Source organism: Magallana gigas, chromosome 8 (assembly GCF_963853765.1).
Source record: "Magallana gigas chromosome 8, xbMagGiga1.1, whole genome shotgun sequence".
In the NCBI taxonomy this organism is placed as follows: domain Eukaryota; kingdom Metazoa; phylum Mollusca; class Bivalvia; order Ostreida; family Ostreidae; genus Magallana; species Magallana gigas.
Genome location: NC_088860.1, coordinates 19879020 through 19902827, shown reverse-complemented (window position 1 = coordinate 19902827; position 23808 = coordinate 19879020). Strand labels below are relative to the sequence as shown.

The 23808-nt window shown below is 34.5% G+C and overlaps 3 protein-coding genes across 11 annotated transcripts in view; 1 reads left to right on the top strand and 2 right to left on the bottom strand.

Moving 5' to 3' along the window:
• Positions 1–2535: 2535 nt before the first annotated feature.
• LOC105349205 (uncharacterized) lies at positions 2536–5364 on the bottom strand. 2 transcript variants are annotated; one of them, XM_011458910.4, is made up of 4 exons: positions 4815–5350; positions 4457–4502; positions 4260–4325; positions 2564–3865 (listed from the first exon to the last, which is right to left on the bottom strand). In XM_011458910.4, the coding sequence occupies exons 1-4, from the start codon at positions 5163–5165 to the stop codon at positions 3486–3488; spliced, it is 843 nt and encodes a 280-aa protein (XP_011457212.3). In that variant the 5' UTR covers positions 5166–5350; the 3' UTR covers positions 2564–3485. The 2 variants fall into 2 exon arrangements, with proteins under 2 accessions (XP_065925879.1, XP_011457212.3); XM_066069807.1 differs by lacking the exon at positions 4260–4325 and having other exon boundaries at positions 2536–3865; positions 4815–5364.
• A 2717-nt stretch (positions 5365–8081) lies between these two features.
• On the top strand, positions 8082–13547 carry LOC105349216 (inositol 2-dehydrogenase). Of its 3 annotated transcripts, none has more exons than XM_034472092.2 (9): positions 8082–8166; positions 8326–8448; positions 8994–9153; positions 9926–9996; positions 10761–10869; positions 11191–11318; positions 11550–11773; positions 12208–12373; positions 13195–13547. In XM_034472092.2, exons 1-9 carry the CDS (start codon positions 8097–8099, stop codon positions 13302–13304), a joined length of 1161 nt encoding a protein of 386 aa, XP_034327983.2. In that variant the 5' UTR covers positions 8082–8096; the 3' UTR covers positions 13305–13547. The 3 variants fall into 3 exon arrangements, with proteins under 3 accessions (XP_034327983.2, XP_019918243.3, XP_034327984.2); XM_020062684.3 differs by having other exon boundaries at positions 8110–8213; positions 13195–13546; XM_034472093.2 differs by having other exon boundaries at positions 8128–8173; positions 13195–13546.
• Positions 13548–15375: 1828 nt separating this feature from the next.
• LOC105349228 (uncharacterized) overlaps positions 15376–23808 on the bottom strand; it is a 55049-nt gene continuing 46616 nt past the window's right edge. For all 6 annotated transcript variants that reach the window (XM_066067846.1, XM_066067847.1, XM_034472094.2 and 3 more), the window contains 10 exons: positions 21305–21484; positions 20941–21120; positions 19490–19669; positions 19059–19163; positions 18632–18889; positions 18377–18505; positions 17997–18081; positions 17698–17856; positions 17272–17328; positions 15376–17044 (listed from right to left, as the gene is read on the bottom strand). In XM_066067846.1, coding sequence (XP_065923918.1) covers positions 16899–17044; positions 17272–17328; positions 17698–17856; positions 17997–18081; positions 18377–18505; positions 18632–18889; positions 19059–19163; positions 19490–19669; positions 20941–21120; positions 21305–21484 — 1479 coding nt within the window. In that variant the 3' untranslated portion in view covers positions 15376–16898. The remainder of the gene's footprint in view (positions 17045–17271; positions 17329–17697; positions 17857–17996; positions 18082–18376; positions 18506–18631; positions 18890–19058; positions 19164–19489; positions 19670–20940; positions 21121–21304; positions 21485–23808) is intronic.

The following is a 23808-nucleotide window of genomic DNA, read 5'->3' as shown; positions in this document are numbered from 1 at the left end:
CTAGTAAAAGTCTTGTATACAATTAGCAGGCTTGAAGACTGTGTATTTGCATAAAAGTGAACAAAAAGTCAAAACCCCAAAACATTGTTACAGATAATTCTACATTTTATGTTGCGGCCACCATATAATTATGTGGTGGCCGGCTGGCCGTCAGATACATTAGTGGTGATCGCTCGTTTTTAGTCCATTAAATTATCACTTTTTTCAATATTTGTGAACATTTTAATCTTATTGAAAGAGACGAGGGAAACGGCTTGCATTATAAAAAGCCATTAGCGTTGAACATTTTTTGGCCATGTGACACTGATACATTTTGTCTAAGAGAATTTAATTATAACTGTTTCAGTTTTTGAAAAATTGAATACTGTTAATGAGAACTCATTTCTCGATTGCAATGTTTATTATTAAAGCAAGATCAAAGAAATGTCAGACATTTAATTAAAACAGCCATGTGGTGTTGACATAGAATTTTACAAATTAATGTGTGATTTTTACAGATATATGTGTAAAATTTACAGATTAAAGTGTTAAATTTACAAATTAAAATGTAAAATTTACAGAATAAAGTGTGAATTTTACACTTTAAAGAATTTTACAGACTAACGTTTGAATTTTACACTTTAAAGTGTGAATTTTACAGATTAAAGTGTGAATTTTACAGATTAAATTGTAAAATTTACAGTAAAATTTACAGATTAAAGTGTGAATTTTACAGATTAAAGTGTGAATTTTACACATTAAAGTGTGAATTTTACAGATTAAAGTGTGAATTTTACAGATTAAAATGTACAGAATAAAGTGTGAAATTTACAGATTAAAGTGTAAAATTTACGCTTTAAAGTGCAGAAAATAAAAAAATGTGAAGTGTATATGTGGCACTAATACGCTTCCGTTGTTTTAGTATTATCATCATTCTGTTTTTTGTAAAAATTGAATCAATATAGTTCATATCAATAAAATTTGTTAAATTCATCTCAGTTATTGACTACCTTGATATGAATTTAATTTTTAGATGAAATGTATTTACAGCCTTAAAATGGTATTTTATGAATAATTTGTAATTTTCAATGCAGCTTCATTAATTTTTCCAAAATCGTGGCGGAGCGATTCTGCAATATTCTGATACATTACACAGGCATTTTAACTGTGGTGAAGGCCTGTCCCGAGACACAGTTAGATTATGCTAACTAAGCAGAATGTAGTGAAATTAATAGCATTATTATGGGCTTAAAGCTTGGTTATGTAAATGTGTGTCGATGTATTTATTTCGTAAATGTTCGATATCATATGCAATGAACCCCACCCCCCCACCCCCCCCCCCCCTTGCACGCACGAGTGCGTCTAGTACATCGGCCCTCATCATGGGTTTGCACGGAGAACAGGAATAGAACGAGTCCTCGGGGAGAGAGGGCGCTTGTGACGGTCCTTGGAGGTCATCTCTGTTGTCTTGGTGGTCCCCGACAATCTGAAGAACCACCCAGCAAAACACCACCCCAAAAAAGAACACGTTCACGGCAAAAGAAAAGATTACCGAACGTCCTATTTGTTTTTTATTATGAACTTCTGAATATTTCTCGTCATTTAAGCAACGGGAGGAACAATCGTCCTGTGCCATTTTCTCTCTGACCGAAGCGAATGAACATTAGCTGGACCAGGGTCTTAAATACTGGTAGGCGTTTTACGCTTATAATTGTCTATACCGGGAAAAACCCATGACACTAAAATAAAATGGAGGTATTATATTAACTAGGACTGTAGCGGTAAAATTCTTTAAATTGCAAGATTATCTCGTAATTTCCTCCTTCCTTTTTTTCATGAATTTTGATCCCATTCTGCTTTAAAATATAAAAGCATTAAAGGGGCTTGGTCACGATTTTGGTCATGCATTTGTTCTCCTCTGTTTTTAGTTTTACAATGCTTCAGTAAGGCATTTCTAATAGTGTTAAAAACAAATTAACTATTCTTTGTTTTTAATATACCGATTTATAAGCATCTCAGCTCAGGTGACGTTTTTGATTATATTTTGAATGTTGAAAATAAAATTCCAGGATTAGATTTAATATGAATTTGAAAATTGTTAGGAACTTTCTATTAATGTCAAGAATGGCAAAATCATGACCATGCTCCTTAAAAAACCATTGGCAAATATATACTTTAAGTGTAATATTAAATAGGCATGAGACCTGTACATGAATACACAATGAGTACATTTTTCATACAATGTACATTTTTTTCACATTTTATCAATAATTGAACAAAACATGAAGAGACAAAGACAAACATGTACACCCTCATTCGTTCACACACTCATTCAAAATCTACAAATCATAGAAAATCATACACTAGTATTTTAAAGCACACACTCATTCAAAATCTACAAACCATAGAAAATCATACACTAGTATTTCAAAGTTATGTTACGTTCGCATACATTACACGGTAACAAAAATTGACATTGAAAGTACATCACATACTGAAATTTAATGGAGAGGGCTTAAATATGTACATAGGCATTGCCTGCTGCCTAATCCACTTACGTAAATGTTTATTTTGCATAATAAAATATGTTCAAATCAGAAACATTTCTGTTCTTACATTTGCCCTTTTAAATAGAGAGTCACACAATCCACATTGTCAGATTAATGGCGCAATACTAACACTTATCATAGTGAAGAACTGTAATAAGGAATGATTCTTTTGCTAATAGTTTTCCATTTATTCAACAAGTGTTATTTTGAATATTTTTAAATACACTTTCAGTTGATTTTTTCCCCTTTTAACCAGTGTTTGATTCAACTCTTGTCTAGATACTCTAACATCTGCAGGATATACTTACAGATAAAAAATTACACAAAAACACTCTGAACTACTAATCTTTACCTATAATGAAGGTTGTCAATACATGTACTCATAGATTTTATTCAAAACAGAAAAAGCAAATATATTCTGCAGGAGGTTTATTTTGCTATGAATTTCAGTTAATCTTTGACCCCACTGTGCCCCCATTCTCGTACCCCTTAAAGGCCATGTTAAATATTTCATGGTCAATTTTTATAAACGGTTTAAAAACACAGCAACTTTCAATGTAAGGCCAGTAGAATATCTTACCCGTCCAAGCACAAATTGCTTTAAAAGTTTATCTTTAATATCTTTATCGTTAACACTCAAAGAACAAACGTGTTGTGTTCGTTCACTATCATCCGTGATCTTTAATTAAAATGCCATTAGCAATTTAACATGCAGTCTAAAACAATTCTGTACGTAAAACTCATACTAGAATAATATATATGTTATCTGTGACATTTTACACCAGTGGTAGTGTCCTGTTGCAAAAACATCAAATATTTGTCTTGATTCTGCATTGGTAAGACAACTTACAACAAAGTTTTCATTTCACGATCCCAGTCAAGGTCAAAGCAACTGTGAATGGTACCTGGGTTTTTTTTTCAACGCAGAGTTAAAGAATTCCCCACCTTTTACGTGGTTTATAACTTAAACATTCCGAACACGCTGGATTGGGGATTGTTATGGATAAACCTGCCCATTGAACCGACAGCAACATGGATAGAATCTCTGGCCTTCAACTCCACCAGAATCGGTCCCACTTGACTGGTGATATAACTGTGCTGTCTCAACATGAACTTATTCATTTGAACCAACTGGTCGCCATTTTTGTACAACACGTGCATTTCTGGCTTTGGACGGTCTAGGTTACTGTTCCCGGTGTAGGAATCGAACTGTATGTAGCTGTAGACTGTATAAATCCCGTCACTTGGTACGGTCAGTCGACCATAATGGAGTAGGTCCTCATACCCCACTCCTCCCCTCATATAAGTTGTCTTGCTGCCCAACTTCCAGTGCAACCCTAAACAAAACAGGTCAACTTTTAAAAAAAAAATCTTCCAATGCAACCCTTAACAAAATATGTCCATTTTTTTTTTATTTTTCAATTCTTTCTTTTTGAATCATTTTTATTTTTTAGATTTTGAAATCTTTATTTTTGCCTCTAAAAAAATGCAAATGGTTCTTAAAGATAAGAATATCTTATATCCAACGTGTTTGAAATTGTAGTCATTTTTAGCCATGTGACTTTATCTTAAACTTTCTACGATTCAGACTGGACTAGCTGTAAATCATAGCATCTTTACTGGTCATGAATTGATCATAAATACACGGGGCCTTAGTCATAATTTAAAAGAACATTTCCTATTAAATCAGTTCAATTTTTTAAGCTCATAATATTGATTCCACTAACTCACCTGAAGTACACCGCGTCTTGTTTAGGTTAATGTACAAGAGTGCTCCAACTGTGCTCCCGTTATCGTCTTTATGTTAAATAATAAAAAAAGGTTAAAAAAAACAAAAAAACAATTGTACTTTCTGTTTTACTTTTTAAATAAAATCTCTCAATCCCCCATGTGTGCACCCCCCCCCCCACCCCACATTTCCTACACACCTTTTTTGGCCTGACACTCTTCAAGTAGTTGCCCTGTGTTGGGTAGCTGATCAAATTAAAAGAAATTGATTAAAGCAATGCCTTTTCAATAAACAACAAAACAATCTCTATCGGAATTAAATTCTTGAATTGCCTTCGAGATCAAATCAACATTTTAAATTAAAATCACACTGTAATTGTGTTCTTTAAATAATAATAAACAACGAACTAAAACGTTTATAATATTCTACCTAAATTTTGAGCCCTCAATATTGAACAGGTCGTTTCTGCGTTTGACTATGATTTTAGAAATAAATCGGTACTTCTAAAATACAATTTTTGCCCATACTGAAATCAGTTCTATTAATTTTGTACAAACCTCTAACTGTACATCTTGAATTATCCGATTACAACACACAAAGGAGGAATTCCCCCCGGCGAGCCTCATTGTGTCAGCATCATCAGCCCTCATCATGGGTTTGCACGGAGAACATGAATAGAACGAGTCCTCGGGGAGAGAGGGCACTTGTGACGGTCCTTGGAGGTCATCTCTGTTGTCTCGATGGTCCCCAACAATCTGAAGAACCACCCAGCAAAACACCACACCCAAAAAGAACACGTTCGCGGCAAACGAAACATACAACGCTCGAGATTGAGATTTGGGTGGGTTCTCCGATCTTTTCTTTGCTGATAAAAATGAACCATCCTCACAAGCTTTGTTTTCGCTCATGTTCTTGTTACAAGAAATTCAATAATTTCGTTAGAAAGTGAGAAAAATCGTATATCTGTCTCTAAACCAGATTGTAGTTTGTTTCCTGCATATCATGAAACAACACACGTTCAACACGCATGCCTGATCGTAGTTACAGTTAAAGGGAGAAATTAACTGAACATGAATACCTATACTTGTTCCTTGTTCGTTCATGAATGATCCAGATTCAAGAAAAATGAGAAGCATTTTACGACACAGTTTTAAAATTCTTGTTAGATCAAGCTATTTCGTAGAATTTAAGTCATAAAAGAATAACACCAAATTAGGAATAGTTCTAAGTTTACAAAAATGGCGATATAGATATGGGAACTCTGTTCGTACAATACTCGCCACGCCGTGTTCATGCAAGCATTACCTCTCAATCGCAAATTAATCAAATGCAAATGGAATGTCTTTATCAATGAGTAGTGATACCCCCCACCTTCCTCCTACATTTCCCCCAGGTGTGTCCTCAGTTTAATGCGGTGTATGAAACCAGATTTCTGCAGTCAAGAGATAAATCGACTGACGTCTTCGCAGAATATATGAAGCAAGATTCGAAAGTGCCATTTTGTATTTAAATGTACTATGGTTTTCCAATATCGTGATAAAATTATCTTATAGAATTCATTAGCATTGTTGCATTCAGTACGCTACATGCACTTTTTGACATATTGCATGCGATACAAGTGAACTTTTAAGATAGGTACCAAAATTTGACATATCTCGACAGTAAAACATTGAGATTGGGAAATAAAGAGTAAATTGAATTAACTGATAACGCCCCACTTAATTCGTGATCATGATATTTTAGAAGTCCTATATCGATGTAACTCTACCTACAAATAAAAACAACAATAGTAATTTAAATTCATGAGTGCATGCATGGGACGTTTCTTTTTTTTGAGAGAGAGAGAATAAAGCCTACAGCCAGTGGTAAATAAAATCAACAATAAATGAACGTCAGAAAGACACCGAATCAACGTCAGAAGTCGACGAAGCATCAACTTAAAAGAAGGCTTTCATCAGTACAAGACACGCTGTACTATCGATATCGATGATATCGACGATATTGTATCGATATCGATTCACTAATTACAATATTATAGAACTTAAATGCATAAGTACACAACTACAGCTATCCATATTTAACCTCGATATCGACGATATCGTATCGATATCGATTTGCATACGTTCAGAACTAAATCTTTCCAAATTTAACGTCGATATCGATGATATCGAATCAATATCAATTTTCTTTTGTTTACAACTGAAGTTGTCCATATTTCATGTCGATATCGTCGATATCGACGATATCATATCGATATCGATTGGCATATGTGCACAACAAAAGCTGTCCATATTTATTGTCGATATCGTCGATATCGACGTTTTCGTATCGATATCGACTTGCATTTGTGCAAAATGTAATCAAGAGTTCTTTGGAAAACTTACCATGCTTATCTTAAGGTATCTAACTCCTCAATATTCTTGTATCAAGAATTTCTTGAGAAGTATATCATTGAAATCTGTAGACAAAACAGACTTAAAAAATACAAAGATAGTGGGAGGTCAGAGTTTATCCCTCTGTGTTATGGCCAATTTAATTTGACCTTTTTGCACCTTAAATGCGATTTCAGCCTGACTGGGTTTTGTTGTCAGTATTTTTGATCAAGCAAACTTTTGTCTTGAAATATTGTTTTTAATTATGCACAATGGTCACACTGAATAGAGGGATTATACGAGGAAAAATTGTATGAAGCTGCATAATTTTGTGTGTGACCTTTTTGCACTTAAAATAGACAATATCTATAATAGTTACAATTTATCACGAATTTAATAAGATTGATACAGTTTGCCTACATATGTATTCAGTATCATTTTGACATAATAAAACATGGGGGTCAGTGATGTCAAATTTTAGATATATGGCTTCAAAGGTAAAATACTCGCAAAATTTGGCTTAAAAAATTCAGACATTTTCTATTATACATTTTAGTTTTGTACCTTTAGAACATGTCACAAACCTATCAAATGTTAAAAATGTGAATAATGAATAAAATATAATAAAAAGAAAAGTATATTGAAAATTCTTGAAATTGCTTGTTTCTGTCATTTTTGACTAAAAAACCTTCCGCCCGAGAAAATAGTTTCCCTAAAGCTTGTTTGTTTCTTGAATTTAAATTGATTTTCTTTATTAATTGTGTATAATTATGAACTGATAATCTATCTGTGAGGTTTAAATTAATAAAATCATACTCCTTTCAAATATAATGAGCATCTGCGGAATGGAATCAAAACGTGAGGAGTGAGATACCTTAAGTTTTGGCAATATAGACAATCGCAACTATATCATTTTACAGTCTTTGAATACCATCATTAAGACGTTCATTCGTTGTTATTGATATTGATAAACTTTTAATACAGGAAGATTTAAAGGAATTCTTAAGAGTCAACATCGAGGTTGATATTGTCATTTTTATTGAAATTGTTATATTTGTTTTAACGCAATTATAAAGATCCCTATTGATTTGGATGTCGTCATTTTGTGTACGATATCGCCTATACATAGTTAGTCTTTAAACTTATCAGTGTCGATATCGATGTCGATATCGTCCTTTTGTGTACGATATCGTTGATATCGACAATATAATTGATTTTTCAACTTCATCAGTGCATGTCGATATCGATATCGTCAAGTTGTGTGCGATATCGTTGATATCAACATCATAATACTGGTCTAGCATTTTTCAAAATTCAAAATATCGATGTCGAAATTGTCATTTTGTTGTCGATATCGTCGATTTCAACAACAAAGTTGATCTTGGACATGTATGATGGACGAGTGTCATTTCAAAGTTTTTTTAACGTTGAAATCTTAATCCATAAGATCAAATGCGATAACATTTTATGTACATTCCCAAACTTTACACGTCCCCCTTTCCATACTTTGCCGCTTCCATCGTAAATTTAGCACAAGGTGCCAGGTGTGATATTACGCTTGCGATAAATGTAAAACAATCGCAGGTGATAAAATTGTTGTACTTGAACAATTTTGATATAATTTCTACTTCCATCAACCATTAATTGCTGTTAAAGTGCTTACTTAATATTGAATATTAAGTCAACTGTGTTTTAGCTACCTATGGCAGATTGTATGGCGCACTAGAACAGCCTCTTTCACAGAATTCTCAGACGGTTGCGTTTTCAACAAGAAAGATGGCCAAAGTCACTTTTGCGTTGTTTGGTTTTGGAAACATGGGTTGGTATGCTTATGTAATTGGTTTTAAAAGGAAGTTCACCAATGTTGTTACAGATTGTTTCAGGTTAATATTCTTTACATGCGCAGATCCTGAGGAGTAGTCGAGGGGGCCCGGACCAGATTTTCAGATTTCCTTAAATTACATCATAAATAAAATTAACCAAAAATACCCCCCCCCCCCACAACAAACTCAAATTACCATCGGACCCCCCCCCCCGAAATTTTTTTCTGGATCCATGCATTTTTTAATTAAAAACAATGTATGCAGATTACTCATATTCGCGGAAATATTTTTCAAATCGTTTGGGCACAGACAATTCAGATCTTGTACCCTCGATCATGACATGATCTATCTATCTCTCGGTGTTACTCGCCCTCAATTCTGAGTACTCTGTGATCTCATGATAAAGACATGTTTGAAACCAATGATTGGATCATTGCAAAATGTTTGAAACCAATAATTGGATCATCGCATAAATTGGTAACACTAATAAATATATGGTTTATGCCGATTTGGACATATATTTTCCCTGTATGATTGACAGGCATGGCCCATATGAAGAATATCCTGACATCCCCAAGGGCTTCTGTGAAGTGGGTGGTCAGAAATAAAATCCAGGAGGCCCAGAAGTTTGTACAGGACTACAGTCTCTCGGCGAGATGTACCACGCCCGACAACCTTGAGGGACTGTACAATGATCCAGAGTAGGTCAATCTCTAATGCCAGTTACAAATTCTGAAGTCTGTAATCAGTTAATTGGATTAAAAAATAAATCGGACAAAATTTCATTCATAAAAATTCCACATTGAGAACTATGTAATTTCATAATTTAACATTTTCATACATCATCAAATATCTTCTGATGTTTTAGATCAAATAGTATTTCTGAACAAATATACTGAATGCTGGTTATGCTATGGGTGACAATGCAGCATGACTTGAAAAATATTTGTCCATGATATTTAATGCATGTTCATTCGTTATAAATGTACTGGTATAACTATTTTCTTTAAAAAATGGAATGTCCTCATTAATCTTTACTATGCCAACAAATTAACTTAGCTGTACTTTGAGTCTTCTTGCACGTAAATATATGAAGTTTGAGTATGAAATAAAAAAAAATGTTTCTTATGAGTAATTTCTGATACAATTAACCGATTAATTGGTCAGAATGTCATGCAATTAACCGTTTAGCAATTTTGTAACTGATTTCCATCCCTTCTAAAAACTGTAAATTCTTTTAAGCCAATACAGCGAATGGAACAGATCAAATCATTCACCCATGCTTTATATATTAACATACATTTTAAGAGAAAATTGGAACATTCTGCATTTTCTTACCATCATGCAGTTTGATTCTTTTTCTGATGACTTTTAAAAGAGCAAATTTTAATGTTTATAGATTGCACTGCATATATTTTCTAATAATTGGCTCACAACATTCAGTGAAAATTTTTTCTTGCTTTTGTTTAACAGAGTGAATGCTGTCCTCATTTGTTCCCCCACCTCCACACATGAACCAGTCATCCGCGACTCTCTTCTAGCAGGTCAGATACATATGTATACAACCATTCATTAAATCAGATATTGCAGTCAAATCACTAGTTTTTCTTTGATAATATTTTTTAATTGCATGGATATTTCTTCCAATCATTAAATCCAACAGTATATATTACTCAGTATCTATTAATGTGATATTCTTTCAATGGAATTAAAGCTGATTTTTCAGAAGATACACATGTACCATATACAACTGTAACTGGATTATTTCAGGGTTTGTTTTGTGTAAAATATTGCATAGTTTCATATCAATTGTGAAAATTAAGTTAAATTGCAACAATTTTGATCATTTTAAAAAAGAAATTGGAGTAAAAAATATAAGTGTAGGTGTATTCTCAAATCAGAATACAAAAACTTGCAGATAAAAACCTTATAATTGGTACATGTATGTGCATTAATTATTTTGTTATATAAATGCAAAAAACTAAGATTACATAATGAGCAATCTGTTCTCAATTGCAATTTTTTTTTTTGCAAGCAAAGAGTTTGAGTCTTATTATTGCTGGCCTAGCAATATGAAATTATAGCCTTTGAAATTTTTTACAAGAATTTTTACTATCACATGTATGTGATAATGTCAACTAATTCATAAATACTTGCATTAGACTAGGCTTCAATATATTCACCTGTCTTATACCAACAGTAGGAACTGGAGTGGAATAAAAACTATGGCTTGAAATTACAGAGACAACACTGATATGATAATCTTACATTTTATTATCTCTGTTCATCAACTGCCATTATCTTGTAGACAAAGCTGTTTTCTGTGAAAAGCCAATCACTGATGCAATAGATTCAACAGCAGCTTGCTATGATCTAGCAGAGAAAGTCAAACGACCATTGTTCAATGCAATGCACAGGTACAATTAGATATGTATGGGATGAGAGAGAGAGAGACAGAGAGAGAGAGAGAGAGAGAGAGAGACACACACACAGACAGACAGACAGACAGACAGACTGACAGATTTGTGTAGACAATTTTCTAAAAATCCATGATAAGAAATTCTCTTGTAAAGCATCCATAATTAAACTTGATGTCTAATCATAAGACACCTGAAGAATTACATTACATTTATCTATCATCATATTACCTTTTTATGGCTTACTTTACTAAAAATTAAATGTAATGGGATGAATGTAATACTATATACTGGATTTAATTTTTCTTCTTCACCGTGTAGGAGGTTTGAGCCAAATTTCTGTAGTGTGCGAGAAAAAGTGTTGAAAAAGGAACTGGGAAACCTTCGCCTGATTAAAGTGACCAGTCGAGATTTGGCCCCTCCCCCTATCTCATACATCAAAACTTCAGGTGGGAAAAATCACCTCAAAAAACATTTATAGAGCCATAGGGTGCTATGTAGAACTGAATTTCTTTGTCAATCTTTTCAATTTACAGGTAGTTGAAAGATCTTTAATTTAACTGACAAAAATCAAATGAAACATTTTATTCTGATGTGTAATGAACACAGGCATAAACAACGTACTGTAAGAACTGCTGAAATAGTAGATCCAACAATACGATTCATGATTCATATTGCAGGCGGTATTATCTATGACTCGACAATCCATGACCTTGACATGTCCTTGTGGCTAGCGGGGTCACAGCCCGAATCCGTCTATGTCAGTGCTTCAGCCTTTGACCCTGACATTGCCAGCTGTGGTGACTATGACCAGGTGGTGGTTACCATAAAGTTTAAGAATGGTGTGGTGTCATCGGTGGAGAATGGACGCGTGGCACCCTACGGCTATGACCAAAGACTAGAGGTTTGTGTGCGAGCTGGGATATCTGAGGGAAAGACCCATATATACATGTAACCTGATAAACACACCATGGCAACTGAATCTCTCTGCGACAATATTTTTCTTTGTTTCCTTTTGTATTGAAATAATATTAGCCTTTTCTCTTTAATGTGACTTCACACAGCATCATGATGTTTTTTTTTTTTTTTAAACATCATGATGTTAAAATTTTACATACAGTTGCACTAAAAATAAAAAGCAGTAACCCTATTTAAACTTAATACACATAGGACGGTTGAATATTAATTTGCCCATAAAATTATACTTCATGCATGCAAAAATCTGTCCATTCTGAACAATTCAAGATAATTGATCCCATCCTTCACTCCAATCAAATTAAATATACAAAATGATTTCCTTGTATTTGGAAAGATCAGTTTTTTCCTTCTATTTGGTAGGTGTTGTGTGACAAGGGCATGCTCCAGGTTGATAACAAGAGGTCAGGTCTGGTGTGGGAGCACCTGGCCCAGGGAAGCTCGGTCCCTCCCATTGACAGTCATTTCACCAACAGGTACCCTCTGGCCTACGCCGCTGAACTGGAACACTTTCTGGATGTCATGCAAGGTAAATTACTGGATCTATATAGAGAGATTCTTTTGAAAATATACTTGTACATTTTAAATTTTTGTAAGTACATCAATGCTTTTAGTCGAAAAGTTTGTTAGCAAATTGACCCGGCATTGAGTAATTTTAATGTCAGAGTGTGAAGTATGATTTTATAAGCTGACCAATACATGTGTTAGATATTGGATATACATGCATCAGAACATCTGTTTTTTAATTGGAGGGGGGTGGGCGAGGGGGAGCTACCCCAACAAAAACAAAATGGCTTGTAAGCAAGCAAACTCTAATAATTAAAAACAAAAACTTTACTACCTCATTAAAGCAATCTCATATTTAATATATTTAATTGATTGGCAAATGAAATACTAAAAAAGCACAAACTTGTTAAAGTCTGTCCCAGTAGACTTTCTATATTGGATGTGTATTGGAACCTGAAGTGGTAGAGGGGGCGTTTCAAAACAGATAATCTGGACATTTTTCATATTAGTTGATGAACGTAGTTTAAGCACAATATATTTATGAATATCGAAATATCAAGCTAAAAGTGGTGGAAGCAAATACTTGGGACATATATATAGTATAGTACTTACTATTTTTTAAGACAAATTACAGTCTGAAAAAATATTCCTTTATCAAGCCATGAATATTAAAGTCAGTCAGTAGCTATATATAGATTATAAGTATCAGCTCACAGACCCCTCATAAAATTGGCCAAATAAAATACCAGAAATGTCTTTTACGCTTGATGAAATGTGGATGTAGCCCCTCCTCCTCAGCCTCAAAATCTTTGGGTTTGTCTTTAAAAAATGTTTGCTTCCCAGGTAAAGCAGAACTACGAGTTAAGAAGGAGGACACTTTGAATGCTATGCGCCTGGTTCGGGCCTGTCAGAAGTCCATTGCAGCCAAAGGTCCCGTCACCATGGAAACATAAAATCTCTTTACTATATTTGAGTACATTGTTAATCTAATTGGCAGTAATTACTTTTTTTGATATATATATGTTTACAGCAATATGTCAAGCAGAGACAGTTTTATATATAATTATACTTTTGATTTTTACTGTTGATTTCTTTTAACTGTTATGTTGTACATTTACAGATGATTCTTCATTTACAATGAACTATACAATGACAATGAACTATACAATGACAATGAATTATACAATGACAATGAATTATACAATGACTGGTGCTCTACATCTTAACTGATTTAATAAATCATGCAATGTCAGCTTCATCTTTGTGTTATTTTTTACTTTTTATAGAAAGATGGCCTAGAAGTCTCTTTTATAGAGAGTAGAGCATGTTCAGGATTTTGAAATTGATGTAATATTGTAAACAAATATGTACTTACCTTTAAGTACAGTATATAGCTTCAAGCAAGTACAAAGCTTGGTGATTGAAATTCACTAGCTTTTTCCTTCATCCTGCATGGATATACATTTTATGCTTGGTCCAATATCACATGCATTTTGAGTATGGAAATTTACATTATCTATAAGAAATTATCAAAATCAATTTGTATATGCCTCATATGGTCGACAAAGTGTCGTCAAGGAATTGCATTCCGTTGGCAACAAGTACATGTACATTGCAGATGTCGTCTGAAAGCCATTTATGATTAATGAATTCAGGTGAGATTTGTGCATGGTAACTATGCATTTATCTCGGATATAATTTCTCAAAAGAGTTAAATAGAAAAAACGGTGGTGGTATGCACAAAAAAAAAATGAGAACTTTTTTTTAAGGCAATTCTTAGTTTGAGAAAAATTCACTTGGTAAACTTTAGTGAATGAAACATTAATTTTCTAAGAAATCTCAAATTTAAGAAGATTTACATTTAATTGTGAATTATCTTTCTTTGCCCTAGCTTTCACACAGTTTTATTGATCATACATTAATTTAATCTCTTAATCATAAATTATATTTAATTAAAGTTGGAAAAGCTACTTCCTTTGACACATACTACAGGTACTAATATTGTTTCTCAAGCTTAATAAAGGCATGCAACTTAATAAATGGGAAAACCGGATTTAAGGTAACAATTTTTGATTTGGAAATACACTGTATCTTTATGTACAGTATTTATTTATCAGTATATATGTATATGATCTATTAAATGGCATTTCTTTGCCATTCTAGAACAGAGGTTAATGTGTTACATGTACCTGGTAAGAAATACTTGAACTTCATCATATTGCTCTAAGTATAATAGAGGGAGCATGCAAGCATGGCAGCTAGAATATTACTTAGACCCATCTTTATGTTCAATTTTTTTCTGCTATAATATATTACTGCTGCCATAGCCCATATAAACCACCAAAGAAAGCATTTTATGTGTTTATATTTGCATCTCTCTCTCAATTTCTTTAATCATCCATATAACCTAGATAAAAGTATGTACTGGTAAATTATCCTTACTGTTCGTCAGTGTGTCACTTAGAAGGAACAGCATATTTTTCCGTATACCGGTATGCAGTTTATATACTAAAATCATTTGGAAGTCTTATGTAGTCTGTGCATGCTCTCAAGGTAGCAAAGTTTCAATTTATTTTGGAAAGGGATTTGAATCGACATATGACTGCTAAAATAATTCATTTGAAAATAATTTTGAAAGCATTTTCTCACACTTTAACAGACTGGCGGAAACTATTAAGATTTAAAAAATACTAGTAGGACAGAAATACTCAGTGGTCGGAATATGTGTACATGTATAATAGGATAGTGTAATAAAAATATTTTTTTAAATTTTGATGATAGATGTTGTTCAAATATTTTATACATTTGAATAACATATCAAAACATAATTCATTCACCTTGGTAAATTCTCTCCCTTTGCTTTAACTCTTGTATACAATTTCCAGATTCAAACTTCCTTGCATGGTCTCCTGTCAACATGATACATGTATGTACATTTTACCACCCGGCCATGTCAGGTTCCATTAGATTTTAAATGTTAGTACATTATTCACTTATCATAAATAAGGAGTAAATCCAGCGTGCTAAGGTTTTATAGTTTTATTACTCTGCTCTAACAGCAGATTGGTTTCAGTTAAATTACAAGTACAGTTCATGTCGTTATACATACAATGTAAGATCAATGCGTCTTTATAAAGACTACGTGTAGATATGACCAAGTTATCAACCTACTAAAGCACTATAATGTCGTCAATTTGCAGAGTTATACAAAGTCTGTACAATATTTAGTCTACAATATTGACTAGAGTTGAACCAATAAAAATGATGATAATTCATACACAAATATCAATTAACTGTATTTTAGTTGTACTTGAAAAACACAGCGGTTTGTCATTTAAAAATGAAATACAGGTACCATCAAATATAATATAATGGACATAAATGTACTTCATAGAGGTCAATTGTCTGAATGAATTCCAGAAATGATGGATGGAAAACTGATACTAGTATTTATCTAGTGAAGAGTTGGACACAATTGTTAGTACATATACACAACATTGAAACTGGAGGAGTAAAATCATATCCATGATATTTATACATGTATAATAGACATACAGCCATATTGGCCCCCTTGTTTGTTTCAATGTGAACAAAAAGGCTTACAATTAACATCCCTTTTGATCAGTAGTGTATCCATGACATATGATGTGAATGGGAATTCGAAAAATCTAAAAGAGATGGAATGAAGCCATGGGGGGTAGGAGGAAATATGGGCTAACCGATATATTAAACCTATTGTGTCTTTTATGGAACTTCTATGTGCATTGCGAAAAAGGTTGAAGTGGCCATAAAAAACATTTCTGTCTTAAAAAAGGAAAGGATATGAACACTGGTCTTATGAGATTTAATATTTTTTCCCTTCCAGCACTTTGTTGGTCAATTCTGTATGAAATATATAGCACCATTGTATTTGTGTGTGATTATTAAGTTGGGGATGAGAATGGGGGTCTAGGGGTGGGTGGGGTTGTATCCAAGATACTTGTGCCACTTCAACATGGCAGCAGAGTCCAATTGTAATGGAAAGAATGGAAAGACTAGGGGCACACAATTATCATATGGCAGAAGAATCAACTCATGTACATGATCAAGTTCCATGAAAGTAATACACAGGAAATAAATATGCAGAACATTTCATGTCATATTCACTATCACAATAAAGTCCAGCCAAATGACAAAGAAGTTATGGTTAATATATCTCACACATTAAGATACACACACAGATACACGTCAACATTTAATCCACAAATTTGCATTGTTCTTTTGTTTGGCAGTGACACAGATTTAGACCGAGGGCCTGGGCTCGAGTCCTGAACCCTCCTTGTCTTTTTCACTTGCCACTTGCATGAAGACCTCATTAAGTACAGTACTTATACATCTTCATGTGTTGTAGAAATCCTGGAATTTCGCTTAGTTTACCACAGATTGTCGTAAACTTCTTGGTGCACGATGAGAATAGCGTCTCTCTATAACGAGGCATTCTCCGGTGCAGTGAATTATAGGAGATTTTCACTGTTACTTATGAACACAAAGTTTATAGCAGTACAAGATCATTTGGTCTTCTTGTTTCCAAATCCGAACCAGCCCTTCTTTTTCTGGACCTTTTTGCTGTAGGAGCGGGGTAAGGTGGCGTGTGAGGGGATTCCTCGAACAAACTCTTTCTGATAATTCATCTGTCCTCCTGATCTTTGTTTTTCTGAAAAAGTAATCAATTTTTTAATGCAATGAATGGAGTGAAAATGTATTAAAACAAAGATATTTGCAATATTTCTTTTTTCCATTTCAAATAATTATGCCTCCTTAACATTATTCATGAATGTTTTATTAATTTTACAATCAATGTTTTATATATAAAGATTGAATCTATAGGATTTTTTTTTCCATCTTAAATCAAATTACCCTGTATGGTACCCCAAAACATACCTTGACTAGTCTTGATCTTATTCAGAACCATCCTTTTCCAGTAAAGAGGAACAAAATCTGAAGAGATTAAAATGCATTGGATTAAAATCCCATCATCCCAGCAAATTTAAACATCTTTTGAAAAATATGTTTAAAAAAAGAAAATGAAGTTGACAGTTTGGTGTTTGTGAAGCATAAAGTTCGCCACATTCAATTAATAACTTTGAAAGTGATTGATATATCCCACAGTTTATTCAAAACAGGAAATCTTTTATCAGATTGAGGTAGATTGAGCCATATCAGCAAAATAGAGATTTTTCTAAATCCACATATCAAAATAACAAGTTTAATAAATCAAGGTAACATGTTAAACATGCAGTCCTTGAATTTGTTCCTGCTTCTAGAATTTATATTCATATAAGTACAGAGTTTTACATAAGAACTCACTGTTTTCTTGATCCTCTTTGACTCTCTTGCGTTCGTTGGTGAACGCCTTCATCCACTTTTCCTTCTCTGCGGAGCTCCGTGCCACCAGCAAGTACCACTTCTCCCGCGAAACCTCGTGGATCTTCCACGCATTTTTAACTGTCACATTATACTGGGTATCTGAAATTTTTAGAATCAAAATACTATATATATTAATTATGAAATTAAAATGATACTCAGGACCAAAATTGAATTTTGTTGTTTTGATTAAAAGGATGTAATTTCGTTTTTTCAACAAGTTGGTTAGTCAGTAAAAATACCTTTTCCGTCTTCGAGATCCATAATTTCACAGTCGTCCAGATCTATTCTTCCTTTATAACTATATCCATTCTTTTTTAGGAGATCCTAAAAGAGAAACAATGTATTTTAAAACATGTACTGGTACATTAATTTTTCATACTCTAAACTTTTATCTGTTAAGACTTTGACAAAACTCTCAATTGTTATGTAAGAAATTTTTTAGAATTGTATTATTCCTTAAGTCCTCTACAATTATAAAATTTCCAATAATTTTTTTCATATCTTTGTTTCTATGGATTTAATACTTGCATATGTCTTATGTGGTAAACAGTTTATACTCATTTGAATAGGAGAGACCTAATTTAGAAGTAAGTTCCCTTTTATTAGTACATTGTATTACCTTTTTACAATACACCAGTTGGTGATCAAACAAGAAAAAGTTGCGTTCTTGGGACCAGCCAGCAGAATTGACTTTGTTCATTTCTCCCGCGTAGATCAATTCTGAACTATCCTCTAGTAGGTCAGGCCCCTAGAAGAAAAAAATCAATGATTATCATTTCATTATTCCCAGACAAAACATTGAATACTGTGTCTACAGACATGGCTGATTGATGTAGTGATGGCGGTGGAAGGAATGACTCAATAATCCACTGACCTGCCAGTCCTCCACAGTCGTCTGCCAGTAGGCAAGCTTCTCTATGCTCTCCATCTTGCGTTTTCTTTCGTTGATCAGAGTGGCGATTTTCTTCATGGCGTCTAGCGCCCCCTGTATGTGCACATGGTCCGGATGGGTCACAGGGGTGTATTTCAACAGTTCATTGAGTTGAAGGGGGTATTTACATATCTTTTGCACAGGAGTTAATAAAAATCCTTCCAGTGGGATTTCAATCATTTCTTGTAACAACCGGCAGGCCTGTAAGGTAGAGGTTTAATAGATAATTGTCAAGTTAAAAACCAATTGTTCTCATTTGCTATTACATCACTGGCTTAATTGCTTTACCATTCAATTTGTTTAAATGGGAAGAAAAACTAACATTAACAGCAGAAAGTGGTTTGTAATTGAGTTACTGGATGGGCCATACCTCGAAGAAATGCCTGTATTTTTTATTCTTGTAGAGATCTTTGAGCTCTTCTGAAGCCGAGGGGTGGTTGTTGCAGTAATCAGAGTAGATCTCAAATTGCTTGCTCTGCAAACAATAACATATCAATATTACATAACAGTTTTCACAGCGAGAAACAAAGATCGGAAATCATTGGAACATGCATTCTCATCAAAGAAAATTCTCCCCTCTCTCATTGCCTCATCCCTTAAACATTTCAGTTTGAAGTTTTGTGCAAATTAAGATATGATCACATTTGTTAATTGAGTAAACACAATCCTTGTGCAAAATTTTCACTCCCTAACCTACACAGCACTTGTTGTCGAACAGAAGTTGATAAAGATCCTATGAACAAACTCAGATGTGATAATAATCCCCCCCCATCACTTCCTCACAATATTTAAATTACTCACACACTCCAGGAAACAGTGTCCTAACTGACTCTGATGAGGATTCTCCTTCACAAATGAGCTCTCAATATTCTCCAGAAACTTTTGTGAGAATTCATAAATGGCCTCCATATTGCCAAATATCACAGAAATCCTATCTTCCGAGAACATATCTTCTCTTTTCCTTGCATGCCGTATGTAGCCCTGGAAGTAAGGAAGAACAATGGGTTAAAGAATTACCGGTACTTCTTGTGACATCAATTAAGTTTCAACTAGAAAACTGACCAGTCAGGAAGGGCCCCGCTATGACAATTAATATAGAGAAGTGAAAAAAACTTTGAATTCCATCCTCTTTATATTAACAATGATGAAAAATAAATGCCCGGCAGAAGATGTAAAGAACTGGAATATATAGGATCTCGTGATTTGTAGTTGGATATGATTTTCATCCAACAATTAAAGTGTTTTTTTCTTGAGCCTTAGTGAGGGGATAAAACACACAAGTTGGATAAAAATCATATTATACTACAAATCATGAGATTCTATTTATCCCATATTTTATACACCGCAATCAATGTTTACACTGTTTATAAAACTCTACATTATTTTTACTTCATTATGCCTAGGCAAATCCCATTGGAAAGTCACAACTGTGGAATATCAAAAAAATATCCAATGAGTCATATCCACGGGATAAAGTGGGTTAACATGGGATGAAATAAAATTTGTTAAAAAAACAAAGAATTGATACCAATGCAATGATACCTAGGCTTTGCCTCTATTCAATAAAACTATCATAAATCATTGTGTACGGTATTTTAACCAAAAAAAATATGAATATTATATTTCAAATCCATATTTCAAAGAATGTACACAATACTACACATCATTCAAAATTGACCTTAACTTCAAAACAAAGTTCATTTGCAGACACAGGCAGTGCAGTTATTAATCTCAATGTGACAGATAAAGATAAAGCTTAGGATTTTCTTCCTGTGGAAGGTTAATTAATCCCAAAGGACAAATATTGCACAGCCTTCCATGTATACAATGGTAACATTCTCAGCAGTTATCTCTCTTTGCCCATTCATTCTCAGCAGTTATCTCTCTTTGCCCATTCTTCTTATGCATAGTTAGGAATCTACCCCACCACCCCAGCTCCAAACCAGAAGACATAGAGAACCAAACTTAGCATCAAAATATGTATTTCTGCCTACTGAACTACCATACCAAATTTGAACTTGATTGGGCAACCATAAAAAAAGTTATTAGAAAAAAACAGGAAATTTGTGGACGGAAGAGTGACAGACGGACGGACGGACAGAAGGACGGACGGACAGAGTGATTACTATAGGGCACCCGCAAATCCTTGCGGGGCCCTAATAACCTCTTAAATTTTACTAAAAATTTGTCGCATCTTTTTTCAGACTTGTAATTCTTCAATTTTATCAAAAAGAGAGAAAAATTGTACAAACCTCGACAACATCTTTGAGATGTTTGACGTACTCTCGCTCTGCGTTGATAATTTCATTGACCACATTTTCCCTGGCCTGGTCGGAATTGAGGACACTGATTCTATGGTTGGCTGGACTGGAATGTTCTAAGATGCCTTCTGCATGGAGGCCTAGATCTGAAGGCTCCTGGTTCACTCGTAACTGAAGAGATAATTGGACGTCATTCAGCATGCGACAAAAATAGATGAAAGTACTTGAGTGTTGCTGTAAAATGCTTGACAATGAGTACTGTTTTAAAACAGGAAGATCCCTACATAAACTTTACTTAGGAGCAGGAGCAGCTTTCTAATAATAAACATTATGATATTTCTGTGGCTATTCGTACCCTGACAAAAGTGGCTGGGAACCACCCCTCGCGGTCATCAATAGCCCCCCACCACCAGTCCTTGTCCGACATGTCTGCCACGTCTATGACATCACCGGCACGGAATCCAAGCTCTTCTGGATCCATGGTGATGTGGTCCCATAATGCCTCGGCATATGTTAATGTGTCCGGCTCTGGTCTCTGAAGAATAAAACAAAGCCCTCAATTTTAACAAAATTTCACAAATAAAACTCTTACAGCAAAATTGCTACAATATGCGGTGGCTGATGGATACAAAATAAAATAAAGTCAAAGCTATGTCTCTCTTTCTCCTCTATTTCACCTTCAAAATGAATCTTAAAAGTCAGTGTGGCATAATGTTACAATTTACAAGTGTATCCATAGAAAGCTCTTTTATGAAAACCAGAAGAGTTGAAGGGAGAGAGACTTTATTAGCCAAGGTTATATGCACATTAATCTACATTGTCAAAAAGAGTCCTGAAAAGTTAACAAAGCATGTCAGAGCTCGAGTCACCTGAAATTTCACAATAGAGAGAGAGAGAGGTGGCATGTTTCAAGTTAGAATCATGTTAGAATTAAGGTTTTTCACCTCTGAGATTTTACACCTGAATGGACTTGTATAGATTGTCACACCTATGCACAAAGTTTGGTCAAGATTTTACAACAGGCCGTTTTGTCGTTTACAAAGCCAGCAGAGGCCAATAAACCTCTGCAATTTCAACTGGGCAGGTCAACAGATTTAAACTGAATAGAGGACATTATAAATTGTGTCCATTTTCTTTTGATCCATCTATGGTTCAAATGTCTCTCAGAAGACTCAAATCCATATTGATGCTATATATATCATAATAAGCTAATAACCTGAGTAAACCATCAATTATTATTGATTCTATGCTGGTAATTAACTCAATCCCTATCCAATTAAGGTCACAGCAGGAAAATGAGAGAGTCATTAGGCAAACACCACTACAGGTAAAATTCAAAATTCCTTCTCTGCATGATGTCAACAAGTGTTATGCATACATGACTAAAAAGTTGAAATCTTTAGAATTATAAAAGATGTTCCGTCTCAGTGCTCCGCTAAAATTAACTTGTCATACAATTCATCCCTTGAAAACATCACCTTAATCAAGTATCAGATTTACAGTAAACTGAGAATACAGAGTGTCCCATTCAATGTTAAGAGTTTAAGTGAAAGTGATCAAGTAGCAGTATAAGGAAGAATCCCTTTACTTGCTGCATCAGCAGTAACTATGTATATGCAGCCATATGCTCGACTGCATTATAGGAGAAAACAAATATTGATCAGTCGACAGTGACATTCATGATAAAATGATTCACCACCGTGTATCAACCCTGCTAGCTCCGTGTCCCCCCCACGAGTTCTACTCACTTTTGACAGGAATGTCCACACCAGAAGAACAATCACGCCCCAGAATGCTACTTCCACAAGGAAGCACATTTTTTCCCTACTGTCCTGTAATTTACAGAACTTCCATGGAAATCACGACACACAGAATGACATTACTCCGGGAGGCTTCAGGAAGCAATGCGTAGAGTAGAGTATAATGCATTGGGGCCCGCCACGGGGGCGAAACGTACACATGGAAGAAAGAGGGCACCATGTGTGTTTATATTCTGTCAATATCTCTATATACTGTCATTTACATACATGTAGGTTATCTACACAGAGTAAATAAACAAAGACACACACGCAGATATCTTTTGAAGTATCGGGCCAATGGATGAGTAAGCTAGGGGTTTATTGGAGAGGGTTGCCCAGCTATCTTGTCTTGGTTCACTTTCCAAGGAGCATGGGGGGATCCTAATCAACTCAGTAATGTGCTTTAGGGAGATAACTTTCCTATCTAATTAGCACATTTAAACAAAGAAATTTGCACAGGGAAGAAAGAACCTGCTGTACTTTTGGATGCCAAGGTTATAAAACTACATCAACATCATTATAAGAATACTCAAAATACCCTCTGTGTCATACCTGAACTTTGACCTTGAAAAGTCTAACTTTCAGGTGGACCATGATTACAGAATAAGGAAGCTCAGACTTGGGATGTGAACACTATGAACTGAAATCAATGACTGATGAGAATGCTACGGTGGTTTGTTGTTTATATATTGGGGCCTAGACAGATAGACGACTGAATTTCCTGTCAACTAGTGCAGGCATGCATGGACTGGGACAGGGTATATTCTACAGGTGGACCGGACAGGTGAAAACAGCAATTACAGCCAGCAGCAGGTGCCCCCAGGTCATTTCTATTGTCTCGCTCGCACCTTGGTTTTAAACATTAGTGGGCTGACAGGTGCACTTTACTTAAACAATGATACAAATTGCAGCATACATAATTGCACTTTACTACATATACAAATACTTTAACTATAGAGTAGCTAAGGTAGGTAGAAACTCCCCAAGAGCAAATATCAAGGTGATTCATTAACGAACAGCAATCAATTTACTGGTAATACGCAGTTATATATCTAGATGG

Excerpts from the sequence above, each read along its gene's own strand:
- LOC105349205 (XM_011458910.4), bottom strand. The coding sequence starts at position 5,165 with ATGAGCGAAAACAAAGCTTGTGAGGATGGTTCATTTTTATCAGCAAAG. Across the intron at positions 4,326-4,456 it reads AGAGTGTCAGGCCAAAAAAG|ACGATAACGGGAGCACAGTT; the intron begins GTGTGTAGGAAA and ends TTTAACATAAAG. Across the intron at positions 3,866-4,259 it reads CAAGACGCGGTGTACTTCAG|GGTTGCACTGGAAGTTGGGC; the intron begins GTGAGTTAGTGG and ends TGTTTTGTTTAG.
- LOC105349216 (XM_034472092.2), top strand. The coding sequence starts at position 8,097 with ATGTACATTCCCAAACTTTACACGTCCCCCTTTCCATACTTTGCCGCT. Across the intron at positions 9,154-9,925 it reads GGACTGTACAATGATCCAGA|AGTGAATGCTGTCCTCATTT; the intron begins GTAGGTCAATCT and ends TTTGTTTAACAG. Across the intron at positions 9,997-10,760 it reads CCGCGACTCTCTTCTAGCAG|ACAAAGCTGTTTTCTGTGAA; the intron begins GTCAGATACATA and ends ATTATCTTGTAG.